General features: G+C 50.3%; 2 protein-coding genes across 8 annotated transcripts in view; one reads left to right on the plus strand and one right to left on the minus strand.

Annotated features, from left to right (window-relative positions):
* Positions 1-6,598, minus strand: part of LOC128338550 (Golgi integral membrane protein 4-like) — a 32,945-nt gene extending 26,347 nt beyond the window's left edge. Inside the window, exons 1-2 of the mRNA XM_053281168.1 lie at positions 6,446-6,598; positions 5,566-6,171 (exon numbers count right to left, since the gene is read on the minus strand). Coding sequence (XP_053137143.1) covers positions 5,566-5,752 — 187 coding nt within the window. The 5' untranslated portion in view covers positions 5,753-6,171; positions 6,446-6,598. The remainder of the gene's footprint in view (positions 1-5,565; positions 6,172-6,445) is intronic.
* Positions 6,599-14,970: 8,372 nt separating this feature from the next.
* Positions 14,971-27,433, plus strand: part of MIB2 (MIB E3 ubiquitin protein ligase 2) — a 54,013-nt gene continuing 41,550 nt past the window's right edge. For 2 of the 7 annotated variants that reach the window (XM_053281298.1, XM_053281300.1), the window contains exon 1: positions 14,973-15,158. Coding sequence is in view for 1 of the 7 variants with exons in the window: in XM_053281301.1 (XP_053137276.1) it covers positions 24,693-24,865 (173 nt within the window). In the remaining 6 variants the exon portion in view is untranslated. Of the gene's footprint in view, positions 15,159-24,454; positions 24,866-27,433 lie in introns of those variants that run through there. The other 5 variants (XM_053281299.1, XM_053281294.1, XM_053281301.1 and 2 more) reach the window with 5 other exon arrangements.

The raw sequence follows: 27,433 nt of genomic DNA on the forward strand, positions 1-27,433 counted from the left end.
GATGTTGGAGTGAAATTGTCCACGCAACTCGTCCAGGAAGGGGAGAAAAAAGAGAAACTCTTCTGGTGCTAGTAAAGCAGCATACATTTCCCAGTGATTATTGGAAACGCTCTGGAAATGTGAAAAGCCTGATTGTGTGGGAAAGATTGGGCTAAAAATGCTGGAGAAATAAACAGAATGGCTTCAGTCTACGGATTCAGGATTCACCTGGAGGTCCCAGGAATCTGCATTAATCTCCAGCGGACTCTTGGAAGCAATTCTGGAAGCTTGATCTGGTGGAAATCTGAATAGCTTGATCTGGTGGGAAATGTTGGGGATGGTGGCGAGGAGTTCCCCAGAAATAATCTCCGTCAGATTTAAGACTCTGGAGCTGTTCACATGACCCTAAGGAGAGTCAGAAGAGTGTTCAGCCAGAATAGGAAACATGGACACACTCTTGGCCAGCAGCAAAGATCAAGAAAGGTCTCGAACTTGTGTTTGAAAGATCTCGATCTTGTGTTTGCAAAGACCAAGAAAGGAAGAGTGGAGTGTGATCATAGGGGAGCTTTGCAAACACACGGCCACCAGATCAGGAGCAAGCCCAGCTTTCCGACCCTGCTTAGGGTTGTGCGAACAGCCCTACAGAGTCACATCTGTCCGAAACTCTTTCCAGGCTGTGCGGACACGGTGAATGCTTGTCCCCCAGAACGAGAGGCAGATGGATCTGACGCACCGCGAGGCACTTTTGCTGCATTCTTGCTGTTGAGTTGAACAGCCAGGGAGGAAGATCTGGAGGACCCAGTTTGCCCAGTACAGGTTCATCCATGTCCTGCTTGGCTAGCAATCCTCTCTGCCGATCGGCGAGGAAACCTTCTGAATCGGCGAGAAAAGCTGTGCTCAGGGGAGGCCTCTTCTAAGAGCAATAAACAGTTGAGTTAACCGCTCTCTAGCCATAAAACTTACATTGGTGGATGGGGAGGGGTGGAATTCCATGCTTATCTGCAGACTCTCTAGTTTCTAGTCCAGCTTTGGGTGGCTGGACTAGCTTTGGGTGGCTCAGGCATGTGAGGAGATCATAGGGGCCTGGCCACTTGCAGAGTAGAACTGAAATGTACAACTGCAATGAACTGCCCTGAGCCATTTTTGGAGGGGCGGTATATAAATCAAATAATAAATAATAATAAAAATAAATAAATGGTTCCCCCCATCCCTCACGTGGCCGCTCTCATCCCAAGGCCTTTGGGACTCTCTCTCTCACGTGGCCGCTCTCATCCTGAGGCCTTCGGAAAGACACGGCTGGCCTATAGAAACACCCCCGAGTGCGTCACAGCCTGGAGTGCTCAGTCTTCAGTTTCTTGTTCCCTTATGCGGAGCGGATTTCTCGCTCTCAGGGCCTAGCGATGCCCGCAACGGGATGAAAAGCACCCAAGCGAGCTGGAAACGGGGGGATGAGGGAGTGTTGTCTGCAAACTTCAAATCGGCAAGGGCTGGGCAGAACTGCAAGAAGTTAGCTGGGTTGGCTCACATCCCATCAGGCCATTACGAGCAGCTTCTAAAACGCCTCCTTAAAAAAATCCCTCCGGGACAATAAGATGGAAAAGAGAGTTTCTTCTCTCTGTTAATGTTTCCAGCAAGGCAGATGTGCCAGCGGACAGGCAAGCAAAGCAGAAACAGCCCCCCGCCTCGACTTTTTAAACACATTCTTCCCCACTTGTCCATTTGCCATGTTGGAAGAAATCGACACGGCAGAGAGAAAGCATCCTGGCAGCCAAGTCCGAAGTGAGACACCCGCTCGGAAAAAGCCAGCAGGGCAGCATTCTAAACCGCAGCGCTTTGGAATTCAGAGCACGACACACAGCGAGTCGCTCCTTTTAAGACGAGGCTGTGGCGGGCAGCTGGGATGCATTTCAAAAGGGAGGAGACCACTTCAGAGAGGTAGCCCCAGAACTAACTATCAAAGCCAAGGATGGACTGGCAACAAAATGTGCAAGTTGCAAAATGTCCGATCCTGTGCCTGAGCAGAGCGAACATTATAGGCATCATTCCCCCTCAGAAGCAGAAGGGCTTGTGAAGGTCTTGAGGGGGTATTCTTCAAGTTGAGAAATTTCCCACTCTTTTTCTTCAAGCCATCCTTGCTGCTGAGTTCTATTAGCTCCACCTCTCCGGTTGTCTGTTAAGTGTCCCTGGATTGGTTTTTTTTTTTTTTTTTTTTATGGCACCAAACCAGGATCGAATCGATTTGAATTCGAATTGAATTTTCACACCAGATTCGAATTTGCTTTGAATTCGGGACACATTTTTGGAATTCGAATTGAATTAAAAAATTCATTTTGTGCAGCTTGGCGAAGCCACTGCCAGTCTGTGTAGACAATACTAGACGGACCAATGGTCTGACTCGGAAGAAGGCACCTCCTTATGAAACTAGCATGCCCCTCTAGTTGGCGCCCAGTATCTGGCATCCCCAGCTAGACTGCTCCTGAACATGGAGGTTCCGCTTGGCCGTTCCGGCACACAGCTCGGCTCGGCCTGTCCTCCGTGGATCTGTTGTGGCTCGCACATTTCCCGGCGTGCCTGCCAGGGTTTTCCAGAAGCGCCCGTTCCAGGCCTGGCTGGATTAGAGGGCCATGGAGGGACCGCCATTCTATTCTCGGAAACCATCGCCAGCTGGAATGAGCCGGGCAGGCACTCAAGCCATAATTACGGGAATTGGCGCCCGGCCAGAATTCCTGAGCGAACGGCTGGGTCCCATGCTAAACGAACAAACATAAAACCCTTTGCAAACGGGAAGGCGGTCGAGAGAGATCAGCTCTCCCTGCACCATTCGGAGGCTGTACTCTTTGTCCAAAGTGGTGACTTTTCCTCGCCCTGCATCCCACAGACAGGAGTTGCAACCAGGCAGACTCTGGAAGATGGCGAGGGCTTTGGGAATCAAGTCCGACGAAGAAGGGTTGGATGAGCTGGGTGTGTTTCTCCTGGAGAAGAGAAGACTCTGGGGAGATACGGTCGCTCAGTGCAAGCCGGAAGTAAACAAAGCTGGGACTCTGCAAGCAGAAAGACCCGGCTTTCATCCCGGGTGTCTCTAGACAGGGCAGGAAGCAGTCTCCCTTTGTCTGAAACTCTGGCAAGCTGCTACCAGTCTGTGTAGGCGATACTGAGCCAGATGGCCCAAGGGTCTGACTCTGTTTGGCAGCATCTTATGTCCATAAGAAATCTGGGTGAGGGAATAGGTTGCTCGGTGGTAGAGCATCTGTTCTGCACACAGGAGGGTCTAAGTTCAATCCCTGGCAGCGTCTACTAGTAAGGCTGGAAAAGACTCGTGCCTGAAGCCCTGGTGAGCTGCTACCGGTCAGTGTAGATGATACTGAGCCAGATGGGCCCAAGGGTCTGACTCTGTTTGGCAGCATCCTATGTTCATAAGAAATCTGGTGAGAAATCTAGTGGAAATCTGCATCTGCTTCACATGCAGAAGGTCCCAGCTTCAATCCCTGGTGGCATCTCCCAGTAAGGCTGAATCCCCACAGAGCTGTCGCCAAAGACTGACTAAGGTGGGGGAGATGAGAGCTGTCTTCAGATATCTGAAGGGCGGTCACATCAAAGGCGCCTCACACTTATTCTCCATTACTCCTGAGAGCAGGTCTGGAACCGGGAGGGTTGCAATGAGAGGGAAGCAGATTTAGGATAGACATCAGGAGGCATTTCCCACCTGTAAGAGTTGCTGGACAGCAACATGGTGAATCTGACCCATTTCTGAATATGCTTGGAAATGCCAAGCAAGCTTCGCCAATTATAAGTGAACAATCTATCTATATATTTCTCTAAGGCGTACCCGTAGCTAATCCCATGCGTGGCAAATCCCACAAGAGTTCGCGAGCAAGCTGCTGGCCAGCAAGGAAAGAAGGCAGCACCGGCGGACAGGTGGGAAACAAAACAGTGGCGGTGGGAGAAAACAGCAGCAGCAGGTGGGCAGGGAGGGAGAGAAAATGGCAGCGGGGGGAGATAAAACGATAGTGATGGAGGAAGAAAACAGTGGCGGTGGATGGGCCAGGAAAGAAAATGGCCACAGCGGGTAGGGGAAACTAGAGGTACAGGTGCTCTGCACCCAGCCCAGCTAGTATTAATTAATTCCCTTACCTCTATATGTATCTCATGTATACCAAAACCCTCACTTCCCGATAACCTTCTTTGCCACTCCTTGGCTGCCCCAAACGAGTCACTCTAGAGTCACTCCTGGTTGGGCAGGGGAGCCGAAGAAATGTCCCTGTTAACTTTTGACTGAGCCGTTAGCTGTGCGTGATCATGGCGGAGCAAAGAAAGAAGAACTTGGAACCCATGCCATAGGAAAGGGATATTGAAAGGGGTCGGATAGGGGCCTCCCAATCCCAGAACGGGCGAGAGCCCTCTGTGGCTAACGGACTGGTTCTTTCAACAGCTGCTTGCCCCTTACAGCCACTGATCTGGACGTATCTTATATCCTCCAGCGCATGATGGACAAAAATAGATGCGGGTTGCATTTTGGATTAGTGGCAGCAGGCCCTCACGCCCGGAAGAGATCTGAAACATTAAATTCAAGTGGTGCTGCTCCTTATGTCCAGCATCTCCAGGTCGGGCTGGGAAAGACCCCTGCCAGAAACCTTGAAGAGCCGCTGCCGGTCAGTGCAGGCAGTACTGAGCTAGATGGACCGAGGGTCTGACTCAGTATGCAGCAGCTTCCTGTGTTGTGCTTAGGAACAGGCATTTCTCTGTAATTTTTGTTATCTTGTTTTGAATGTTTTGGCTGACTTGGATACCATTCTGTTGTTTATATCCCATAATAGCAGCCCCTGGGGCCTTCTCCATGCCCAGCAGATGCTCTACCACTGGAGTAGGGATGTGTTTGATGAACAAATGAAGCTGGGATTGAGCAGCCAGGGGTTGAATTTCGGCCCTCCTGTAGGCAAAACAGATGCTCTACCACCGAGCAACATGTTCCCTCACCAAATTTATTATGAACCTATGAAGCTGCCTACTGAGTCAGTCCCTTGGTCCACCTGGCTCAGTATTGCCCACACTGACTGGCAGCAGCTCTCCAAGATTTCAGGTAGAGGTCTCTCCCAGCCCTACCTGGAGATGCTGCCAGGGATTGAACCTGGGACCTTCTGCATCTGCTATGGTCCCATTCCTAAGTCTAGTCTTGATTAGACCCGATGCAGAAAGACATACAGTAAACTGGGAAAGACTTGAGTAGCCTCTCCAATGGGAAGAAGGAGAGCTGGTTTTGCGGTAGCAAGCATGAACTGTCCCCTGTGCTAAATGGGCTTTGCCCTGGTTTACATTTGGATGGGTGACAAAATGTGAGCACTGCCAGATATTCCCCTTAGGGGATGGGGCCATAGCTCAGTGGAAGAGCATCTGCTTTGTCTGATGAAGGTCCCAAGTTCACTCCCTGGAAGCCTCTCGAGGTAGGGCCGGGAGAGACTCCTGCCTGAAAGCCACTGCCAGTCAGTGCCGACAATCCTGAGCTAGACGGATGAAGGGCCTGACTCCGTAGGCAGCATCCCGTGTTCCTAACGCAAAAGACCAGACCGGTGAACCAGTGCACAGCCTCACCTTGCAGCTGGGCGGAGAGGGCCTCCTGTTGCTGCTTGTACTTGGAGGCCAGGGCGTCAGCCGCCTTCACCTTCTGCTGGAGATGGTTGTACAAAAACGCCCCTGAACCCAGGCAGGCAACGGCCACGAGGCAGAATCCGGTCTGGAGAAGGCCTTTCTGCCTCCTGGTGCACATCCCAGTCCCCATGCCGGAGTTTCCTGCTGCAGGCTCGCCTTCCGTTTCCTTGGCCGCTATACCATCTGGTCCAAATTTCTGCTACCCAATCCCTACTCCCCTGCCCAGATTACCAGTCTGTAAATATCTCCTTTAAAAGCTGCCAGCCGGAGGATCCTTCTCTCTTCTGCTTCTGGATCCAAGCTAGCTTTTCAATCCTCATAGTCTGCGTCAATAGAAAAGACCGCGGGGGGTGGGGGTGGGGGTGGGTGGGAGAGAGAGAATCCCTCTTTCTCTCTTCAGAATCTCTCTCCAACTAGAAACCTTTGGAGTTCCAAGGAAAACAGAACCGGCCTCTTCATGCCAGAAGATCTTGGCTCCTGTTCTGTTTCCGGCTTGCATCCAGGTGTGCGAGACAGGAGAAACTTTCTGTAAACTTCCTTTTCCTCATGCTGGGGAGGGAAAAAGCAGAGACAACGATTGTTTAAATGCACACACACACACACACGGAGACGCTGGCTATCTCTCTGATGCCAGGCTGTTTCTGCACTTGTACAACTGGTCCTGCTTCTTCCCACCCTCAAACTCGGAAAATAAACATAAAGTGATAAAGAAGCAGAGTATTCCTCTCGTATCCCCCTCGCCTTGGATCTCTGACGGTCGCGACCCCAAGGAAACAGACAGAGAGACTCCCAAAGGCAGCATGAAATTGACCAGGAAACTGACCGGAGTTGTTGAAGGCGACCACTGATGAGGCAGAGGGGACGGGCGTCTCTTCCGCCTCGGGTGGTCGGTTTTCCGGCCAGGCAAGTTGGAGTGGAGGCAGGAATGGCGAGCGAGGCGAGGAATGGTTCAGGAAGAGGCTGCTTGGAAGGAGGATGCCGAGCTGGGCGGAGCTGAATGAGGAAGGGAAGGGGCTGGGCATTTGAGGGCCAGCGGGGAGGGGAACACAGAAGCAGCGAGGCTGGGTTTCTCTCCGCTCCTGGCCGCTTGCATTTTCTCCCTTGTCTCTTGGTGTCCTGCATCTCTGCAGGGAGATCCTGTGGGGCCGGTGGAGCATCAAATCCTGCTTTGCCCCACATGCCACCGGAGGGGGTCGGGTCCCTTTCAAGAATGGCCTTTGTAAGCTGTGAAAGTGCACCGAGGCGGGGGATTCTCTCCTTGGACTTCTTCCAAGCGTGGCAAGGTGGGTTATGGGAGATGCTTCGGGCCTCATTTGCAAGTATCCGATCAGTCCAGAACTGCTGCTCTGAGGGGAACATAGGAGTCGGTGTCAACTTCTGCCGACCACAGAGCCCGGTGTCTTTGGTAGAATACAGGAGGGGTTGACCATTGCCTCCTCCCGCACAATATGATGCCTTTCAGCATCTTCCTAGATCGTTGCTGCCCGATATAGGAGTTTTCCATAGTCTGGTGCATTTATGTCCAGCATTCGTACAGCCTGTGAGCACAGGCACAGGTACCGCGATTTTCACGTTATGTTGAACTCAGCTACAGCAGTCCTCCTCTGATCTGTTCCCGGCATTCAAGGGGCCCGTACCCAGGTTCACGTTTGAAATGAACGCAAGGACATTAGTTCATGCACCAGATGCCAGGGGTCTGCAAGCTCGGGTGCCCGGATATTGCGGGACAACAACTCCCATTATCCACCACCGGTGCAGCAGGGGGTGATGGGATCTGTAGTAACAAAAAATGTCACCTCAGTTATGTGATGTAAATGCTCAATAGCGTTACATTTATTATTACACAGAGTTTTGGGCATCGGCACGGCAAGGGAGCATTTACGTCCCGTCTCCTCCAGTAGCATATCTGGTTCCATTTCGGCCGCATCTCATCCTAGAGACGGTGAGGAAGCAACCCAGCTCACCTCGCTGCGGGATCGATACGAACGCAGGCCTGAAAGCAGCCTCGGCAAACAGGCAGGATCAATATTTTAGAGTGAGGATGAAGCAAGGTTTGCAAGCATCGGCATATTTATAGGCCGGCTGTTTTTCAAGGTCCACCAAGACCCGGAGGTGGAGGGTTCACTGTGAGATGGAAACGAACAGCGATGTCATTTAACAGGCTGGCAGGAAACAAAGACGCCATGTTTGCTGTCTCGCCTTTTTCTAAGGGTCACAAAAAGACATCTTTAATGTCCCTGATATCCTTGCTCCCCTTTACCCCACATAAACAACCTGTGGGGTGTGTGTGTGTGGGATCAGTGGTCCCTTGATTCTGGGGCTGCTCAACTTCCACCCCTCTCGCCTACAACTCTCATAATCCCTGGGTATTGGTCATTATGGCTGGGGATTATGAGAGTTGTAGTCCAAAACCAGCTGGGGGGCCAAAGTTGAGCAGGCCGGCTTTCAATGCTCAGAGGAGAACCTCCGCCATTCTCAAATTCTTGCGGATGAGAGGAGGCCATTATACACCCGCGGCTCTCACACTGTTTGTAGCCAAGCCGCCAGCTCAGATCCTCTATGGCGCCCATCTTGGCCCCATCCCCAATTTCATGACTCTGGAATGTGTGCAATCCAAATTCCTGCAGGCAGCACTCCAAGCACCAAGGTGTGTCTCCAGCGCCACCTCACACCTGGAGACAGGCCTGATCATGGTGGAGGCTAGGGTGTGGACAGCCCTGCTTTGCTACTGGTTTCGACCAATTGCGACCAATTTTAGACCAATAATTTCTGCCCAATTGGTCTTGCCCCCCTAACCCTACTTGATGATTCCTGTTCCAGTTGGACTTGGTCAATTGCGACAAAAATAGCCACCCTGGGCCTCTCTCCTCCGACCTTCTTTAGCACGGGCCACGCTCAGGCGAAAGCCAACATCAAGCAGCGTATCATCGATATAGAGCACCAGACTGATCTCAGCAGGCTCCCAAACTTTCTTATCAGTGATGGGTTTACATTTATGTAAGGTGCTTTTGGAACTTTTGTTGAAAAGCGGTATATAAATACTTGTGTTATATTATGAAGCAGGACAACTCTAGCAACTCTGGCATCCCCAAGAGGGCAAAACAGGAGCAGCGATTTCCCAGGGACAGATCCCAGTACATCGGCCCTGCCACTGGAAAATCATGAATCGGAGCCAGGAGAGGCTTTTTAGAGGCACTTTTGGATCAAGCTAAAGACACCTACTGATGGTGGATTAAAGATTGCCGCCCTAACAACAAGAACCACCAGTAGTTTTAAAAAAGAAAAAAGTCGTTATGAATGAATGACGTTCTGTTCTTTTGGGTGCCCCCCCAACCCTTCAGGAGGAGTAAAAGCAAAGATTGGGTCTTCTGACAGGTTTATACTCTGAAAAATACAATGACACAGCAACACCCAGTGGTTAAGGACAATTTCCCCCTTTGGGTAAAAAGGCTGTAAAAGGTAAAGTGAGCCATCAAGTCGATTTCAACTCCTGGCGCCCACAGAGCCCTGTGGTTGTCTTTGATAGAATCCAGGAGGGGTTGACCATTGCCTTCTCCTGCGCAGTGTGAGATGATGCCTTTCAGCATCTTCCTAGATCGCTGCTGCCCGATAGAGGTGTTTCCCATAGTCTGGGAAACATACCAGCGGGGATTCAAACCAGCAATTTTCTGCTTGTTAATCAAGCATTTCCCTGCTGCGCTACTAGGTGGCTAAAAAGAATGTACTGAGTATTAATAAAAACTGTTCAGTTCCAGTCATGGCAATAAAGCTGTCTGGCCTGTACCTCTGTCTATCTCTTTCCATCTGTCCTTCCTCTGCATCTTTTCCTTCCCTCCTTCCTTCCTTCCTTCCTTCCTTCCTTCCTTCCTTCCTTCCTTCCTTCCTTCCTTCCTTCCTTCCTTCTTTCTTTCTTTCTTTCTTTCTTTCTTTCTTTCTTTCTTTCTTTCTTTCTTTCTTTCTTTCTAACAGTGCTCTCACACAGGCCAACATCCTTCTGCCTTCCTCCAGGAGTCCAGGAAGGGGGCACGGAGGTATCTTGATTCTGGTGCATCTACCTGAACACACATTTTGGACTCAGACCACAACCAGGAGGCCGCATGGCCTCCCCCAAATCCATTGGGACCCATATAAGGTTCAGCCCAGTATCGATCAGATCTTCAAGGTGCGAAGTGCAGCTTCTGGGAGTAAGAAAGCATCCTAGAATTTAAAATCAGAAGGGACATAGCAGGTCTTCCAGCCCAACCCGCCCCGCTATGACCTCCCTGACTGGCGGCCGTCCTGTTTGGAGACCTCCCCACCTCACAAGGTAGACTGTAGAATTACTCCGGGCACCTGCGAAGTGTACCAGCCTCTGAGGATCTGTCAGCATGGGAGGGGGACGAGGACCCAGAGGGAAGACAGGGAAAAATGGTCCTCCTGTCTGCCTCCTGAGCTCTCACTTAACAGCCTCGTTTTTCAAGCTGATGTGTAAATATTTGCTGAACCATAATTGGGTTTATTGCCTCATCCTTTACTGCTCCGGGAAAGACAGGGGAAGAGAAACGGCCAGCGATAAACAGAAAAGCTTCTCTGGCAGGAGCAGACGAAAGGCTGGCATCCTGTTTCCAGCGGTGGACACCCAGAAGCTGCTGAGCAGCCCACCGGCAGGACATGACCATGGAACTTAGGGACATAGGGAAGCTGCCGACTGAGTCAGGCCCCTGTTCCATCTAGCACAATACTGCCGACACTGACTGGCAGCTATGCAGCCCTATCTCGAAGCCCTGTGAAAATTCAAATCTGTGGCAGATTCTATAGGCCGTCATACATCCTAAACAGCCACTTAAAAGCTTACTAGTAAGCCACCTAAAGGTAAAGTGTGCCGTCCAGTCGATGTCGACTCCTGACGACCACAGAGCCCTGCGGTTGGCTTTGGTAGAATCCAGGAGGGGTTTACCATTGCTTCCTCCCGCGCAGTATGAAATGATGCGTTTCAGCATCTTCCTGTATCACTGCTGCCCGATATAGGTGTTTCCTGTAGTCTGGGAAGCATATCAGCGGGGATTTGAACCGGCAACCTCTGGCTTGCTAGTCAAGTCATTTCCCCGCTGCGCCATTAAGTGGCAGTAAGCCACCTAGTACATAGGGACATAGGAAGCTGCCATATACTGAGTCAGACCATTGGTCTATCCTGTTCAGTATTGTTTACTCTGACTGGCAGCAGCGCTTGCCAAAGATTAAGCAGGAGTCCTTCTCAGCCCTACCTGGAGAAGCTACCTGGGACCTTCTGCAAGCAAAGCAGATGCTCTGCCATTGAGCGATGGCCCTGAAGTTACCCAGCACCATGGGAACTTTGATAAAGTCCCCAAACCATCGTGGAGTCCAAAAAGCAAAAACACGGGGGAAGAAAATGGTGATACTGCACAAGCCTTTCTTTGAGAGGAATGTGATCTTCTAACCCATTGCCAGGATTCGCATCCAGCATGCGGTCTTTTGCACATGGTTCTGTGCGCAGTGTGTGGCCAGACTGGTGTCTTTTATTTGGCAGCTGCAGGTGCGTGATCAGAAACCTCATACGATGCGGCAGAAAGTATCACCAGGTGTGCGAAGCGAACAGCAGTCAGATTTAAGCACGGTGCTGTGTCTCCCTCTTGTGGCCAAATGTAGCAGTGACGGCCACACAGGCTCCCAGGCTCAAAAAGTACGCATCTGAGTTGGGTGATTTTGACGCAGGCCTAGGTAGAAAGTAGATCTCGCAAGTGAGAGATCTCCAGGGCAGCCACAGCAAATTGCCAAGTGTCCTCCCAAACCTGACACTTTTACACTGCAATTAAAATTTAGCGTATTGTCATTCAAGTATAATTCAGCATTACAACTGAAAATTTTATTGCCGTTTTGAGTAATGCAAATATATCTGTCATGGCCCCCTGTTTTTCACTGCAGTCACGGTTAGAGAATTTTGTGTTGTTTGCTTTGGGTCTTGTGCGTTCCTGTATTATATCAGTTTTAAACTTTGAAATAGAGATCAACTCTTCTTATACTTAATATTTGTACGCTGAATATGTATTTTAATTGTGCATTGTTTTATTTTAATTGTGCATTGTTTTAATTATATTGTAAGCCGCTTTGGGATTATTTTAATGAAAAGTGGTATGGAAAATAAGATACAGGAATAAGCAAACAAACTGCACCAATCATGCACTGTCTGGGGCTAATAGGTGCTAATAGCTGCAAATTAACCATCTGTTGATATGCAAATTGTTTCGGCACACAAAGGGTACTGTATTTACCTGAATCCAAGACTAGGTTTCCCCCCAAGTTCTTTGATATTAGAAACTGGAACATAGAAGCATAGGAAGCTGCTGTATACTGAGTCAGTCCATTGGTTGATCTAACTCAGTATTGTCTTCACAGACTGGCAGCGGCTTCTCCAAGGTTGGAGGCAGGAGTCTCTCTCAGCCCTATCTTGGAGATGCTGCCAGGGAAAGAACTTGGAACCTTCTGCTCTTCCCAGAGCAGCTAAGGGGAATATCTGACAGTGCTCACATGTAGTCTCCCATTCAAATGCAAACCAGGGCAGACCCTGCTTAGCAATGGGGACAAGTCATGATTGGTACCACCAAACCAGCTTTCCCTCCCTAGACCAGCTCCCCTCCCTAACTGGGGGGCAGGTGTCATCTTAAATTCAGTCTTCTATTCAGGCAGAGGCGTATCTAGGGAAAATAGCACCTAGGGCAAGCACTGAAATTGCGCCCCCTGTCCAAACATCTGACACTCATCTTTCAGATAGCTTTACCATAATATCAGCTGAAAAATACAAGTAAAGCTCATCAATCTATTAATATTTCAAAAACTATTTAGTAGTGGACATAGCCAGACCAAAAAATGCTGGAAAACTACAAATTTCAGTAAGCTGGGGCTCATGAAATACCCAAATACTATGTGGAGGTGTACTTGGAAAACTAAACAGAAGTGCCTGTCAAATTCTCTACTATGCATTGTAGCATCACTATTACATACGTTTTAAAAATAAATGGAGAATTTGACTTTTCCCAGATACTCTGAAAACAATTAAAGGATATGCAGAGTAAACTGTGTCACTGCTTAGAATATATTCTAGTATTTCAGAAAGACAGTTAAAATGAGAGAAAGAGAGCAAGAAACTCCCAGTGGGCCTTAATACTAAGGATTCCACACTGATTCAAAGACAAACTCACCATTAATAGCCATATTATTAAGACATCACATTTAACTCACTTATCACAAGAAGCAAAGTAAGAGCAAATGAATACAATCCTAGCACATAAGCTTCAGCTCAGTATCCACAAGCCCTGATTCTCTGTACATAGTGCCAATCTGAATATGTGTACAGTGACATATTATATTAAATTTTTAAAAATCTTTTTTACCTGTAGACCCTTTGGGGGGCTTCCTAAAGGCCAGGGGGGGTCTTCAAAAGTTCCTCCTCCCCCTGCTGGCCTCTAGGGCCTCACAGGGACCATTTGAGCATGTATGGTGGCCATTTTTTTAAAAAAAATTTTTTTAAATGGCCACTGAAAACAAAATGGCCGCCATGCATGCTCAAATGGCCTCAGCAAGGCCTGGCATGGCCTAGGGTCTCACAGAGGCCATTTTGTTTTTGGTAGACTTTTTTTTAAAATTAATTTAAAAAAACTGCACCCCCTTCAAGTGGTGCCCGGGGCACGTGCCCTGCCTGCCCCACCCTAGATACGCCCCTGTATTCGGGTAAATGTGGTGGCCTTTTTGATTTGCAAATGAAGCTTGAATAGGTACAGCACAGAAACAAGCTCTTTGCCCTGAAGGAATATTAATTCAAATTTCCCCAGATGGTCCACAATTCCGACAGGTGTGACTGAATGGCAGATATTTTCTGCTGTGCATGAAGAATATTGGGGGGAAATCCGAATGTTCCCAGTATTCTTTTCCATAGTATCATTTCCACTGGCAATACAGGGTAGGGTGGTGGTGGGTCCTCCACCTTGGCTGGAAACAGATGAAAGTGTGGAGGAGAGGAGAATGGTGGCCTAGAGTGTCTCTCCTCTCTCATTGCCTCTGGTGCCTAAGAAGGCGGCAGAGCATGGATCAGGGCCTCTCTTGATGTCCTTTATAGGGTTTATGTGGAGTAAGGCAGTGAAATGGCAGGGTACATGGGTCTAATAAGGTACAAGAGAGGAGAGACAGTCTAGCCCACCAGTCTCCTCTCCTCTCCTCCTCGTCCCTATGCAGAAGGAAGCTAGGAAGCTGCAATATGCCGAGTCAGACCCTTGGTCCATCCAGCTTATGACTGTCTACCCAGACTGGAAGTGGCTTCTCCAAGGTTGTTCTTTTATATATCTTGTGTTTTAAATTGTGTTCGCCACCTAGAGATATACACATGACTGACTGATTGATTGATTAAGTGTCATCTAGTTGGTGTCGACTCTTAGCGACCACATCGATCGATTCTCTCCAGGATGATCTGTCTCCAACTTGGCCTTGAAGGTCTCTCGGTGGTGCCTTCATGGCTGTCGTCATCGAGTCCATCCACCTTGCTGCTGGTTGTCCTCTTCTTCTCTTCCCTTCAACTTTCATGTCCCTAGACTTGTCCCTAGAGCATAGGAATACTAAGCAGCAAAGTTTTAGGAAATACAAGGCGTTAGCCCCAAAGGTATGCTTCAGCAGAGGTAAACATTTAGGGACGTCGGAAGCTGCCTACCGCGTCAGACCCTTGGTCCATCTAGCACAGTATTGCCTACACTGACTGGCAGCGGCTCTCCGAGCATTAAGCAGGAATCTTTCCCAGCCTGGAGATGTTGCCGGGGATTGAACCCGGGTTCTTCTGCATGTAAGCCTGCAGATGCTCTAGCACTGAGCAACCACCCTCTTAGGGAAATATCTTACGGGGCTCGCATTAGTCTCCCATCCAAATGCAAACCAAGGTGGACCCTGCTTAGCAAAGGAGACCATTCATGCTCACCACCCCAAGGCCAGCTGTCCTCGCCAAGGACTCCACCTCAGAGTCTGAAGTGGAACAGTCCAGGCACCCGTTGTGGTTTATTTTTTTCTTTCTTATGCATATTTATACGCACAGCTTTTCCACCGCAGGAAGGGGCTCCAGCGCTTGTGAAGCGGCGCCGCCGCCAGGTGGCGCCCTTCCTCGCGCTTTCCCCCGGGTCTCGCTACCCACCAGGCTGGGGCGTGCGTGGCTGCAAGCAAACCCCGCTTGCCCTCCACCTCGGCTGCTCTCGCGGTGCATGCTGGGAGATGGAGTCTTTGCAGCTTGGCAGGTGGCGTGGCTTCTTGTTTGCGAGGCAGAGGACTCCAACTCCCGCAAGGCATTGCGCCTCATAGCCATTGCAATTGCAAAGTGAGAAAAGACCCAGGGAAGAGGAGGAGGAGGGGAGGAAATGTTGCTGGTTTGAGTTTGCTGCAAAGGAAGGGAAGAAGCAGGAGGAGAAAGTGCTGGAAACAAGGAGAGAGAGAGAGATCTGCAACAACTGGGAAGGATCCAGGAGCAAGAGAGGCTCAGAAGGTCTCCTTGGCACAGAAACTTTGCAGTAAGTTTCCTTTGCGGGGGAGAAAAGGGGTTAGATCTTAGAGCTGGTTGCCAACTACCCAGAGAAATCCCAGCCTGTCCCTGTGCCTGGGCTAAAATCCATGCCTGGGCCACTGAGACCAGATAAATTGAAAACCCGCCCCCCTTCTTTGTAGCATGGAGAGAGAAGCTCTCAGGCCTCCTCACCCAGCTGCTGCAGAGGAGCAGGGCCCAGGGCAGAAGTTGGCAACCTTTTGCAGGTGACCAGGATGAGGAGGAGGAGGCCCTGCTTCTGTGGGGTTCTGCTCCTTGCCTCTGGCTGCTTCGTGGATTTGGGCAGAGGTGGGAAAAGACTGGGGAAGAAGGTGGAAGGGGTCTTTGGAGGAAGGGGGATTCTCAATCTCCCCTAGAAATAGATGCCGGCAAAATAGATTCCAACTATTTCTCAGTTGCCTAAGCTGGGAAGAGAGTATTTCCTGTGCGCGTGGGGTTTGGGTTTCTGTTCTCAGAGAAGGTGATGGAGGGCTGGGAAAGCTAGCCAGAGGAGAGGGTTTGTGGTGTGGGCGAGGCCCTGGCTTTTGAGGTCCAGATGACCCAGTTTTCTGTGGGGTGGGGGCTAGGCAGCATGAGAGAGCCCCCCCACCCAATCTGGACATTAAGAGCGCCTTGTACGGAGACGCATCCAATTTTGCTCCCACGGCCCAGTTTCTTTCTGCCTGTTGGGACAGTGGCAGAAAAGATGTGGTTTGGGAGACCTGTTGATTTCAGAGAGGGTGGCGTCCCACAAGAAGTTGGGGGCACCCCTCTCTGTCTGTCCGTCCCTCTTCCTCGGCTGTGTCTACTTATTTGTAGCTGAGCAAAGGTGCACCTTTAAATAATGGTGACTCTTTATTTAGCAGGGGGAGAGCAACTGGCCCTATCCGTCCCCAGCACAGCATCCCTCCAGTGGCTGTGGTGGGTGTCTCTCTTATGTTTCTTTTCTTTTCTTTTTTTAAGAGTGTGAGCCTTTTGGGGACAGGGAACAATTTTTATTTATTTTTATTTATTTTATATCTATGTAAATCGCTTTGGGACACCCCCCCCTTTTTTTTTTGGAAAAGTGGTATAATGTGGTGATCGATGCAATCTTGGGATATTGATTATGAGGAGGGAATGCAATATTGTACATTTAGCCCTCTATAGATTCTGCTTCGTGCTGTTGGGCTCTGTGTGTTGATCCGTGTTCCCTCTAACAGCGTGACTTGTCCCCTTAGCTAAGCAGGGTCTGTCCTGATTTACATTTGAATGGGAGACTAGAAGTGTGAGCCCTGTAAAATATTCCCCTTAGGGGCTAATGGGACCGCTTTGGGAAGAGCATCTAGGTTCCATGTTCCCTCCCTGGCAGCATCTCCAAGATCGGGCTGAGAGAGGCTCCGTCCTGCCTGCAACCTTGGAGAAGCTGCTGCCAGTCTGTGCAGACAATACTGAGCTAGATAGACCAATGGTCTGACTCAGCATATGGCAATTTCCTATGTTCCTATGCTGTTGACTACAACTCCCAGCATCCTCTGCCAAAGGCCACTGCAGCTGGGGATTCTGGGAGTTGTAGTCAACAACATCTGGGAATCCCTGTTAGAGGAAACAGTGGCGTTGATCACTTCAAGGTTCACCAAGATGGGGAAGAAAGGAGATGGAGAGATTCTGGTTGGTCTTTAGGTGATAAGTAGAAGATTATTTATTTATTTATTATTTATTTTATTAAACTTCTATACCGCCCAAACTTTCGTCTCTTGCTCAGGTTAATATGAGCAAGGAAAAAAACCAAACAAGATCTCTGCCAGGCCTGGCCTCGTACTAAAATTGCTTCTCCCTCGGTGTTCTTCTTCTGTAAAACTGGGAATTGAAAATTCACCCCCCCCCCAAAGTGTGTGTTTTGGATGTTTCAGAACTGCTCAGAGAACAACTTGTTATGGGGCGGTGAACAAAATTTGTTGCTGCTGCTGTTAATCTTTGTGCAGCTTCACGGGCGGATTTTAGAGTTCTGTGTTTGAATCCTGACCTGTGCAGAGGGAGATCTCGGTTTGTAGACTCCGCCCCAGGGCACCATTTTGTAAGTGGCTCCGCCCCCTCACCAGTGCCTTTTTGGTGGTGGGGCCATAACTGTAGAATATCCTCCCTCGGGAGATCCACCAAGCAATCGTAGGTGCCCGTTAAAGACTTCCTTGCGTTGATCAGCTTTGGGCTTCAGAGTGTTTATTTTAAGAATGGCCTGGTATTTGATGGGTTATATAAATATTGACTTTGCTGTCGTGTGTGTTTAGTGCTGTGTGTGAAAACATGTTTTGGAATACGGCTTGCTATGATGATAGTTTTACAGCAGTTTTATTGTTGTATGTAGTAGCTTTTTAATACCACCACCTTTAACTTCACAGCTCCTGTATTGTTTTAACGCTGCATGCTTTTACCTTTGATGGCCAATAACCCTGATAAAGATATCGATTGGTTTGGTTTGCTCTGTCCGTGAACTTTGAAAACCCCCTTTGAGCATGTTGGTGAAACAAGCGGGATAGAAATAGCAAAACAGGAACGAATATAAAGAATGCGGTCTTTCAGGATTTCTGGTTTTGCGAAAAACAAAAGACGGGAGTGGAATAGGCAGTAGAAATATTGAAATCGATGTGTTTGCAGTATCTGCTTTGCATGCAGATTCATGAAAAAGGTCCCGGGTTCCATCCCTGGCAGCATCTCCGGATAGGGCTGGGGAAGACACTAGCCTGAAACCTCGGAGAGCTGCTGCCAGTCAGTGTCGACAGTTGTGAGCTAGGTAGACCAAGGGTCTGACTCAGTTTGGCAGCTTCGTGTGTTCATTTGGAACATCTGTTGCTCAGTGGAAGAGCATCTGCTTTGCAAGCAGGAGGTCCCGGGTTCAATCCCTGGCAGTACCTCCATGTGGGGCTAAGAGAAACTCCTATCTGAAACCTTGGCGGCTGCTGCCAGTCAGTGTACTGAGCTTTATTTTTATTTATTTACATTTCGCTCTTCCTCCACGGAGCCCAGAGCAGTGTACTACATACTTGAGTTCCTCCTCACAACAACCCTGTGAAGTCAGTTAGGCTGAGAGAGAAGTGACTGGCCCAGAGTCACCCAGCTGGTTTCGTGGCTGAATGGGGATTTGAACTCGGGTCTCCCCGAGCCTAGTCCAGCACTCTAACCACTACACCACGCTGGCTGAGGGTCTGAATCGCTATAAGGCCGCTTTCAGAGTTGCTAAATGTTTACTGCTAAGGCATAGCTTTTGTGGCTAAAAAAGAACTCCTTGTGTTGTATTTTTTGGGGTAAAAACTTTGCTGCTTAGAAGCGATTTTGCTCTTTATAGCCCCACCTGAAATGTGTCGTCTTTAAAAACGCTGGCGACTGTGTGACTGTGTGACCCTAAAAAGTAACTCTTCAGAACCATTTCTCCAAGACAGCTTTTGCAAAAGCTAGGCTGCACCCGAGATCAGGCACCCTGATCAGGTCTTCAGCAGGTCTTTTCAACATGCTTTTCCAGCCCTTCACACAGCAAATCTTTATCAGAAGTGTCCTCTGAACGCTTGCCAGATTTCCAACCGTCTGGTGTCGCGGAACCCGGACCCTTTTTTCACATCAAGAGGAACTGGATCTTGGAAGAGGAGGATGCAGGCAGGGCTTTTTGCTCGATTCATCCTTTCCCTTGGCAGCTGGAGCTCTGTGGGCCTGAGGTATGTCAGGCCGGATTAGGCTTAACCGGCTTTGATCTGCTCTCGCCCCGGGATAAAAACCGCGGCCTCATGCGGGAAATTGACGGGAACTGAATGCTCATCCGTCTCGCTGGGTGAAGGGGAGAATCTGGAAAAGGGCAGCAGGAAGGGTGCAGACCTCTCTGTTGGCCTCCTAGTGTTTTCTTACACAGGGCGGTGTGTGCCTGTTGTGAAGGGAGGGGGCATAATTCTTGCACTAGGATAGTCTATATTTCTTGTTGCAGAATCTGGGATTTCTGCAGCCTGCATTTCTTGTTGCGGAATTGGCATTTCTTGTTGCGGAATTGGCATTTCTTGTTGCGGAATTGGCACTTCTTGTTGCGGAATTGGGGATTTCTGCAGCCGGCATTTCTTGTTGCAGAATCGGAGACAAGCATGACTTGTCCCCTTAGCTAAGCAGGGTCTGCCCTGGCTACATTTGAATGGGAGACTAGAAGTGTGAGCACTGGAAGATATATTCCCCTCAGGGGATGGAGCCGCTCTGGGAAGAGCAGAAGGTTCCAAGTTCCCTCCCTGGCAGCATCTCCAAGATCGGGCTGAGAGAGACTCCTGCCTGCAACCTTGGAGAAGCCGCTGCCAGTCTGTGTAGACAATCCGGAGCTAGATGGACCAAGGGTCTGACTCAGTAGGAGGCCGCTTCCGATGAGATGCCCATTTTGGCGGTTGATTCTGATAGCTATGAAGCCTCCATAGTTAGAGGCAATGTACCTCCGAGTACCACATACCAGGGACAACCAATGTTGGCCTTTTTGCCCTGCTTCGGCGCTTCCTAGAAACATTGTATGGGTATCCCAGGGAGGCAGCATGCTGGATCCAGTGCGATCCAATAAGATGGTGTTTCCCGTTCTCAGCCCTGTTGAAACCCCCCTGTTCAGAGGCAGTCTGTCTCGGAACGCTGGGCGCTGGAGGCTTTTGGCATCTGGAAACGATGAGGCTATCGAGAGGCAAGAGCAGGGAGAAATCAGGGCTGGTTATGCTGGCTGGGTTTTCCTTGCTGCTCCCGTGCCCCGCTGGGGAGACGATTCAGCCCTTTTTTGCTGGCCCGAAGCTCGCCTTGTGGGAAGCGAAACGGCGCCTCGGCTGCCAGCCTCGGATCGGGGTCCTCTTGCCAGGGGCTTGTTTTTCTTTCAGCGGCTCGTCAACAATGCAGGGCCTGTTGCTTGGGGAAGGGAGGGAGCTGCATCTGGAACTCCGTTCTGCCGGTTTTCTCCTCCTTCTGTGCCTCTGGAGAGACACCCCCCCCCCACACACACACCCGCCTTTATCTGGCACACTTCTATACCGCCCCATATGTAAATCTCTGGGCTGTTTACAGTCTAGAACACAGCAATTAAAACACGAACGCCACTAAAACAATATAAAAGGCACTGTATTTACCCGTGTGGAAAATGACCCTGAATTTAAGACCACCCCTTTCAAAAGCAAAGCTTAAATCAGGCCTGCTCAATTTAGGCCCCCCCCCGATGTTTTTGGACTACAACTCCCATAATCCCTAGTCACAGCGGCCAGTAGCCAGGGATCATGGGAACTGTAGGCCAACATCTGCAAAAGGGCCAAAGTTGATTAGCCCCGGGTTCAATACAGGTTCTACCTGCCCTTACTCAAAAGAAACAGGACTCTGGTTTTAAGACAACCTCCTAATGTCTAATCTTGAACAACTCCGAAAATGCAGAGTCTTGGATTCTGGTAAAGACAGTAGATAATGTGGAACTTTAAAACTATAAATCGAAAGCCTGATTAAAGAGGGATGTCTTCAGATTTTTCTTTAAAACATCCAGAGCTGGGGAGGCTTTAATCATTTGGTTGGGAAGCATGTTCCAAGGTCTGGGGGCCACTGTAGAAAAGGCCCCGTCGTGAGTCTCCGCCAAGCGAGTCAGTGGCAACCACAACCCTGACAATCTTAATAGGCGGCGGGGTTCATGAAGAAGGCAATCTCTTTAGGGTCCGTTTTTGGTCTCTGCTGTCTCCCTGGTTTTGGTTGGCTGGGAAGGAACAGCTTCCTGATTGGCCTAGAGTGTCTGTTTTGGAGTGGGGCAGGCTTCAGACCTGTGGGGACTTCTAGGGTGGGGTTTTTTGTGGTGTTGTTTTTTTTGCCCCTGACTTCCGTCAAGAAGCCAGGTGGGAAGTGATGGCTCAGTGGGTGGAGCCAGATGGAAAGTGATGGCTTGGGGGCTGATTACTTTTGGGTTTGAACCCAAACCCAGGTGGGAAAGTGATGGTGGAGTCTAGTGGAAAGTGATGACTTGCGGAGGGAACTGCTCTTGGCTTTGATCCAGAGTCCCATCAGCAAGCCAGGTGGCAAGTGATGGCTCGGGAGATAGATCTGGGTGGCAAGTGATGGCTCGGGGAGATGGGACCAGCTGGAAAGTGAGGGTTCGGTGCAACCACTCTTGGTTTTGATCCCTGAGTTCCACCAGTAAGCCAGGTGGAGAGCGAGGTTGGATCCAGATGGGAAATGATGGCTGGGAGGGGGGTGCTGGGTGGCAAGTGAGGGCTTGGGGGAACTCTTGGTTTTGATCCTGAGTTTCATCAGCAAGCCAGATGGCAAGTGATGGTTGGGGTGGAGCTAAATGGCAAGTGATGTCTGGGGGCTCTTTTTGGCTTTCATTCCTGAGCCCCACCAGCGAGCTAGGTGGAAAGTGATGGCTTGGGGGAGGGTGGAGCTAGGTGGTAAGTGATGGCTTGTGGTGGTGGTGGGGATAATCTTGATTTTGATCCACCAGCAAGCCAGCTGGGCAGTGATGGCCCTTCTCTGAACTGCACTCTCCAGAGATCTTTGGGCACTGTGGCGGCTGAGGAAGCTTGGGACTGGTTTAAGTCGCCATGTAGACGCGTCGGCTGCTGTCTTGTGGTCAGGGGCCGTGATCAGGGGCCTCGAGCACCTTCCTTGTGAGGCAAGGCTATGACACCTGGGGCTGTTTAGTTTAGGAAAAAAGACAACTGCAGGGCGACATGAGAGAGATCTATAAAATCATGCATGGTGTGGAGAAAGTAGAGAGAAATTCGTCTCCTTTTCACACAACACTAGAACCAGGGGTCATCCCATGAAAGTGATTGCCAGGAAATCTAGGACCAACAAACGGAAGTACTTTTTCATATAACGCATAATCAACTTGCGGAATTCTCTGCCACAAGATGTGGTGACAGCCAACACCCTGGATGGCTTGAAGAGGGGTTTGGATAACTTCATGGAGGAGAGGTCTATCGAGGGCTACTAGTCGGAGGACTATAGGCCACCTCCAGCCTCAGAGGCAGGATGCCTCTGAGTACCAGTTGCAGGGGAGTCACAGCAGGAGAGAAGACATGCCCTCTACTCCTGCCTGTAGGCTTCTCGGAGGCATCTGGTGGGCCACTGTGCGAAACAGGATGCTGGACTAGATGGGCCTCCTTGGGCCTGATCCAGCAGGGCTGTTCTTGTGTCTCCAGGAACCCTGCTGTTGTAATGGGCTTCCTCGTGTGTAAAGCATGTGGCCAGGGGAAGGAAGAAAGGGGGATCGCTTTGATCCTTGATTATCTGTGATGTCCATTGTGCAAAAGAAGACGGAAGGGGCTTCCCGAAATGTGGAAGGGTAGCGGCGGGTCAGAATGGTGTAGCAGAGAAGCGATTTCACATCTCCGTTCTGTCCACCCTCGGACATTTCCTCGCGCCGTCCTCTGCGGTGCGGGAGGCAAAATTGCAGCCTCAGGAGTTGGCATCCGAGTCGCCCTCTCTGGAGTGTTGAGCGTCTTTCTTCGGCGGTTGGGAAAGGTGACCCCGTGCTTGCCTGGAGGGGTGTGTGACCGCTTTGCGCTATACTTGGGCAGATTGGGGAAGGTTACGAGGAGGAAATGTGGAATTGTGTTCCCTTGGCATCAGACGCTGGGCAGGTGGTCCTTGGCAAAAGCCACCTGGGGGTGGAGGGGGGGGAGTGTTGACTGGCTTATTGATTGACTGATCAAATTTGTATACTGCCCCAAACTTTCGTCCCACTGATTACGGGACGTTTTAGTCGGTAATATCCGGGAACTCCCTGTTAGGGGAATCAGTACCTGCCTGTAACTAGGTTCACTTAGAAAAAAAAAATGGACCCATGCATAGTCATGGGTATAGCCTTGGGTTTGTTTGGTTTCTTTAACTCCTAGAACCGAGCTCCTGGGTTTGAAGAATAGGCCTGGGAAGTTGGAAGGGGGCATCCCCAAAGGTCATCTAGTCCACCCCCCTGCTCAGAGCAGAAGCTTGTGACCACGCCCCTGAGAAGTGGTCATTCTTGAGCCAAAAGATCCGAGCGGCAGATACGAGGATGCCGAGGTGAATCGGTGAGCGGATCTCTCCATGGCACGTTCGGCAATGGTAACGGCACGTGCTGCACGGAAGGATTAACCTTCACGGAAATGGCTGGATTTAGGAGGATGGCAGCGTTTCGTTCTTGAATGAGTGGAATTAAAATGCTAATGGTATGAGGTTAGCAGTCATTTTCTAAAAGCAGGGGCAAGAAAAAGGGGGGGGGTATTTCTGTACGAACAAAAAAGCGCTTTAATGGATTGGATGAAATTCAGCATCCTTTCCCCCTCACAACCGGGTGCTTAGGGAGGAGAGCTGGTCTTGTGGCAGCAAGCATGCATTGTCTTCTTTGCTAAGCAGGGTTTGCCCTGGTTTGCATTTGAATGGGAGACTACGTGTGTGAGCCCTGTAAGATATTCTCCTTAGGGGAGGAGGCTTGGCCTGTATGCAGAAGGCAGCATTTCCAGTTTGGGCTTGGAAAGTGTGAAATGCCGGAACAGCTGCTGCCAGTCAAAGTAGACAGTGCTGAGCTGGATGGATTGATGGTCTGACTCAGCAGGCAGCAGCCCCCCATGCAGGCAGGCATGCTTACCTGACCCATGGGCACGTTGTATATCTTCTGAGCCTCGGTTTCCCCCAACTGTAAAATGGTCTTTAAGCAGTTTTGCTGCCCACTTCTAGGGTTCTGTGTTTGAATCCCTGATCTGTAGCGACTCGGATGTCGCTTCGGACTTCTCCCTCGGGTCGTGCCGGTGCAACAGGGAACAGGCTCCACCCCAATTTTTGCATTTGGCCCCACCCTTTTGGGCACCATTTTGCACCTGGTTCCGATGGGTGTGTCTTGGGCTTCTGGGGGGGAAACCAAGCAGACTCTTTGGCTGTCCTCTTCTTGACTTGGGACCACTGGAATTTTTTTTAAAAAAATCCACATGACTGGTTTTAAAGGGGTCTGGGTTGATGGGGGAGAAAGAAAGGGAATTCGGATCTTACACCATCTCTTAGGCAGCTTCTGCCTTACGTTGACTTAAATCCACTGATCCCTGCTAGGTTTTCTTCTCCTTTTAACAAACCAACCAACCAACCCCGAAAGGCTGTCTCTGCTGTCCAGAAAGGAAAATGCACTCTGTACGTGCTCAGGCATGCCTTGCTTTAAGCATCGTTTCCCATGGTTCTCCTTTAAAGAAGCAGCATGGCCACGGGAGCTGTTGGTGCCGAAGGGGGTGTGGCTAGAGGGAGCGGGGCGGGGCTAGATGACAACACAGGGCATTGGCGAGATATTTATTTCTACTTGACGGGGCTCAGAGTGGATGCTGGCAGAGGAAGGAAAAGGCAGCCAAGAAGATCAGAAAAGCCTGGGGGGGGCGTCTGGATTCCTGGGCAGGGAGGAGAGACCAGTGGGTGACGCTTCCCCCTCCTTGCGATTTCTCTAGTTCCCTTTTCGAGAGAGGGACGCGGAGGAAGCTGGCGGCTGTCATGCCTGTCAATCCGCCCCGCAGCCTCCGGGAAGGGGGACGGAGGCGTCCGCGGGCCGCCCGCGATGGTGCTTGATTATTATTATCCCCCCTGCAGTGAGAGTGAACGGCAACGAGCGTCCCCATCGCCGCCGCTGCTGAGCGGATCCCTTCCGGACTCGGCAGCCCGCAACGTCCCCTCTGCCAGACGTCGCCCGCAGCTCCGTGGCGAGGAGAAGCCCGTTTGGACAGGTGCCGGGTGAGACGCCGTCTCCTTCGCTCGCCGGCCGGGCTTCGTGCCCACGCCGGATCGGAGCACCGACGTCGAACCCCCAGGGGGGCTGTTGATCTTTAAAGTCGTCGGTTCCCCCCGAGCGCTGGCGAATCGGCCTGTTTATGTGGGGTCTCTGTTTACCTTCTGTCCCCGTTGCTCGGTAATCTGATTACGGGGACGAGCAGCCCTCGATCGCAGCTGATGGTTTTTCTGGGAAACCTCGAAATCGCCCCCTCGGGCTCTCGAGATGCCTGTCTCTTTTCCTCCTGCAAAACATAAAATGCTTCTTTCTTCGGCTTTTCCTGTCTGCTCCCGGCGGCGGCGGCGGCGGGGAGGGTACTAAAATAGTTGCTAGCAAAACAGTGTCAGGATTCTAATCGGCGCTGCCCCCCAGAGCCGACTTTGCCATTGTGCCTCTGTGTGTGGTTTTGATGAAGACGGATCTTTGCTCTTCCCGCGTCTTCAATGTGGGCTTTTGAAAGGGTACCTGGGTTGGGTTGGGTTTTAACTTGCTCCGTCTTCCCTATCCTCTTGAGGGTTTAGCTTTTGGGGGGGGATTCTGGGAAGGAAGGGGGCAGCACAGATGCGTCGTTCCCACTTCTGCCGCTGTCTTGGATGCGAATCGTGGTGCGATTTAGAAATTTCGAGGCAAAATCGCTGGCAGGCCGTAGTCCTGCGATACGTTTTTAAATCTGCACCGTAGCAGAGAGGCACTTTCTGACCTGCTAACGGGAAACCACCAACAAAAGATTTCACCCTCTTCACGTAGGGAGGTGAACCGAATCGAACCTGAACTGACACGGAGAGGTCTTTTGGGCGAATCGGAACAAAGCCCAAGTGGGAAACGTTCCAGTTGCTCCGGACCCGAACCGGAACCCTATAGAGGAGAGCTGGTCTTGTGGTCGCAAGCATGACTTGTCCCCTTAGCTAAGCAGGGTCCACCCTGGTTGCATATGAATGGGAGACTAGAAGTGTGAGCACTGGAAGATATTCCCCTTAGGGGATGGTGCCACTCTGGGAAGCGCATCTAGGTTCCAAGTTCCCTCCCTGGCAGCATCTCCAAGATAGGGCTGAGAGAGACTCCTGCCTGCAACCTTGGAGAAGCCGCTGCCAGTCTGTGAAGACAATACTGAGCTAGATAGACCAATGGTCTGACTCAGTATATGGCAGCTTCCTATGTTCCTATGTCCGTATCCAAACCTTTAAGCTGATAACGTGTTACCCGGTTCAAAACAACTATTGAATCATTGATGTTTTAGTTACCTTTAAAAAAGAATCCTCGGGTGTGTTTTGTTAAAGCCTTTAACTAAAATTCCAAACAGGTTAAAAATAAGACATTTTTTCCTGTGCTTCAATAGTTAGCATGGTAGTCATTTTATAAAGTTACTTTGGTGGAAGTGCTTTGCATGAAATGCATTTAAATTGGTTCAAAGGGTCTGAAACTGGTTATCAGGCCACAAATTGTCCCCAGTAGTCCTGTTCAGATGGTGGGTGGCTGTGATGATTGTAGTTGTGAGGTTGACGCGCCTGATAGAATGTCCTAGTCGCTTAGGGCGAGGTGGAATTCACTCCAGGCGACCAGGCAGGGAAGCATCACAAAAGTTTCTTTCTCTCCTTTTGGGCCACAATTTGATTCCTTTTAGCCAATGGTAATGTGGGGTTCGGGTTGGAGCAGGGCTGAATCTGGGATCAGTCTGGGGCCCCCACATTTTAAGAAGATCGATAAACTGGAAGGGGTTCAGAGGAGAGCCGTGAATTTGGTGTGGGGTTGGGAAACCCAAGTCATGTGTGGATCGGATGAAGGAACGGAGTCTGTTTTGGACTAAGGGGGGATATGATAGCATGTAGCTGACCGTATCGTCTTTCGATCTGAATCGTGTGGATCGGTTGAAGGAACAGAGTCTGTTTGGGATTAAGGGGGGATATGATAGCATGTAGCTGACCGTATCGTCCTTCGATCTGAATCGTCTCTCTCTCTCTCTCTTGCTGCTCTCTGCCTCAAGGAAACCCGGCCAGGGCTTGCTCCCGCGCAACACCCGAGTAGCAGCGACTGTGCATTTACTGCATGCAAAAAGCCAGCCTGATGTCTTTAGTTGTGAGGACTGGCCTTGTTTACTCGCTGTTCCTTCCTTCTTTCCTTCCTGATCGAGTGTCTGCTGTGTGGGCAGCAGGGGGAAGCCGGTTCTACCTCCTGCAGGAAGAAGTGTGAAATGTGAAACCGTGGGTTAATTGGGGGGAGCCTCAAAAGTGGCAGTAATGTCCTGGGGGAAACCCCTCTCCATCTGGGCCGAGCAAATACTGTTTGTGTCTGTGTGGTCTGGTTTCAGGCTCCCTTGTTGGTTGAATGGATCTGGGTGAAGCATCTTTGTGGTCAAGACATTCAAGTGATGCTTGTAAGGGAAATGGTCTCCTGGTACATCCCTGCCTCCGCCCCATGAAATCCCCTCCCTGCCTCCCTGTTTGCGGCTTGTGTTCCGATTCTGTGCATGTCACGAGTGAGTTCAGTTCTCAGGAAGGTTTCTTTTGCTGTGATCTGCAGAATCCGCTGCTATT

Source organism: Hemicordylus capensis, chromosome 16 (genome assembly GCF_027244095.1).
Source record: "Hemicordylus capensis ecotype Gifberg chromosome 16, rHemCap1.1.pri, whole genome shotgun sequence".
Taxonomy (NCBI): domain Eukaryota; kingdom Metazoa; phylum Chordata; class Lepidosauria; order Squamata; family Cordylidae; genus Hemicordylus; species Hemicordylus capensis.